At 39.2% G+C, this 2,084-nt stretch overlaps 2 protein-coding genes across 2 annotated transcripts in view; one reads left to right on the top strand and one right to left on the bottom strand.

Moving 5' to 3' along the window:
* Nucleotides 1-6: 6 nt before the first annotated feature.
* On the top strand, nucleotides 7-1,544 carry LOC100176137 (N6-adenosine-methyltransferase subunit METTL3-like). The gene is made up of 9 exons (XM_009859960.3): nucleotides 7-274; nucleotides 327-508; nucleotides 556-669; nucleotides 714-787; nucleotides 842-880; nucleotides 933-1,041; nucleotides 1,093-1,158; nucleotides 1,213-1,325; nucleotides 1,375-1,544. The coding sequence occupies exons 1-9, from the start codon at nucleotides 151-153 to the stop codon at nucleotides 1,478-1,480; spliced, it is 927 nt and encodes a 308-aa protein (XP_009858262.2). The 5' UTR covers nucleotides 7-150; the 3' UTR covers nucleotides 1,481-1,544.
* The window catches only part of LOC100179278 (arsenite methyltransferase-like), a 6,020-nt gene continuing 5,413 nt past the window's right edge, over nucleotides 1,478-2,084 (bottom strand). Inside the window, 2 exon segments of the mRNA XM_026839490.1 lie at nucleotides 1,478-1,623; nucleotides 1,694-1,828. Coding sequence (XP_026695291.1) covers nucleotides 1,549-1,623; nucleotides 1,694-1,828 — 210 coding nt within the window. The 3' untranslated portion in view covers nucleotides 1,478-1,548.

Below are 2,084 nucleotides of genomic sequence, written 5' to 3' on the forward strand. Positions count from 1 at the left end.
GACAAATCACGAACATGCGAAGATATTGAGGAATAGTTAGCGACCAAGTCCACTAAAGAGGAAACCACGACGCGTGTCACGGACGAGATACAACAATTATTAAGCACGGCTTCAACAAAAGAAATAACTTTGACAGAGAAGTTTCGGTCTATGGGGGGGTCACAGGTTCGAGAGTTTTGTCCGCACGCAACGAGAGAAGAATGCTTGAAACACAACAAGTTGTATATTGATTGTCAGAAACTACATTTCAGGAAAATACTTAAATCTCACACAGGTATTTTTGGATTATAACAAAAGTTATTGTTTTTGAAATATGTTTGAAACAGATGAAACGTTGGGCGATTGTTCGTTCCTTAACACTTGCTTTCACATGGATACGTGCAAGTACGTCCACTATGAGATAGATTACCGCGGAACCGACCTCGACCCAAGGCGAAAGTTAAAGAAAGAAGTTTCACTTCCAAAGTTTAATGAGGATTATCTTTCGCGGAAAATGTTGCCACCCCAGGTAAGATCGTCGGTCGGGTGGATATCAACTAACCATCGTGTTTGTAGTGGATTAATTGTGATATAAGATACCTTGATGTTTCTGTGTTGGGAAAGTTTTCCGTCATAATGGCCGACCCCCCATGGGATATACACATGGAGTTACCCTACGGAACCATGCAGGTTTGATGTTTGTTGGAATTTTCGTGGAATAACAATGTTTGCAGGATACGGAGATGAGAGCTTTAAGGATCCAAGATTTATCAGATGATGGGTTAATGTTTTTGTGGGTTACCGGGAGGTCGTATCATAGATATCTTATACATGCCATAGATATCTTATATATATTCCACAGGGCCATGGAGTTGGGACGAGAATTGTTTGATTGTTGGGGGTAGAGTTGTTGTTGTTATCGATGGTTGAAGTGTTTGATGAATTTGTTTTAGGTACAAAAGATGCGACGAGTTGATTTGGGTCAAGACGAACCAACTTCAACGTTTGATACGAACGGGGAGAACGGGACACTGGATCAATCATGGGAAGGAACATTGTTTGGTAATTATGATGTAATAATACCAATATGACATCATGATGACATCATAATAGGTGGGAATTAAAGGAAACCCGATCGGGATAAATCGAAGATTAGATTGTGATGTATTGGTAGCAGAGGTTGGTTGGTTTATTATATTTATTCAATGTTTATAATCAACGCACCATTAATAGGTTCGCGACACAAGCCACAAACCAGATGAAATTTATGGATTGATTGAGAGACTATCCCCAGGAACAAGAAAGTTGGAGCTATTCGGAAGAGTTCATAATTTGCAACCTAATTGGTAAGTTTTGTAATAATAAAGTTGGTTGATTATGACATCATTGTTCTAGGGTAACCCTTGGCAACCAGCTCGACGGAGTGCATCTAGCCGAGTATGATGTCATAGACAAATTTAAGAAGAAATATCCTGATGGGAAAGTTACAAAATGTGAATAATATTGCGCGTGTTTATTAAAAGCAGTTATTAAAGCAGCGATAAATTAAATATATGATGTCTATGGTATCTAACAACACTTGGTGGCGCCACATGACCTCGAAGTTGTTTCGTTGAGAATCAAGAACGGATCAATCTGTGTAACCTGGATGATAAACAATATATGACATCATAATAATGTGTATGACATCATAATAATGTGTATGACGTCATACCATGTTAGTAGTGACACAACAAGGGGCTTTCTTCATCGAGAATTCTTCGTTGAATCGGGATTGTTTTAATATTTGTGAGGTCACGGGGTCAACATTGGTTGGGGTGTCGCGGGTGAAGAAGTATTCGCGATCGAGCTAATAGGGGTAAAAGTGTGGTCAATATATAGGGTGTGGTCAATATATAGGGTGTGGTCATTATATATCAAGGGGTGTGGTCAATATATAGGGTGTGGTCAATATATATCAAGGGGTGTGGTCAATATATATCAAGGGGTGTGGTCAATATATATCAAGGGGTGTGGTCAATATATATCAAGGGGTGTGGTCAATATATAGGGTGTGGTCAAAATATATCAAGGGGTGTGGACAATATATAGGGTGTGGTCAAAAT

Source organism: Ciona intestinalis, unplaced genomic scaffold, assembly GCF_000224145.3.
Source record: "Ciona intestinalis unplaced genomic scaffold, KH HT000316.1, whole genome shotgun sequence".
Lineage (NCBI taxonomy): Eukaryota > Metazoa > Chordata > Ascidiacea > Phlebobranchia > Cionidae > Ciona > Ciona intestinalis.

What these genes read in the sequence shown, in the direction of transcription:
- LOC100176137 (XM_009859960.3), top strand. Translation starts at nt 151, where the DNA reads ATGGGGGGGTCACAGGTTCGAGAGTTTTGTCCGCACGCAACGAGAGAA. An exon ending in GGAAAATGTTGCCACCCCAG is followed by an intron (nt 509 to 555) that starts GTAAGATCGTCG and finishes TCGTGTTTGTAG; the next exon opens with TGGATTAATTGTGATATAAG. An exon ending in GTGATGTATTGGTAGCAGAG is followed by an intron (nt 1,159 to 1,212) that starts GTTGGTTGGTTT and finishes CACCATTAATAG; the next exon opens with GTTCGCGACACAAGCCACAA.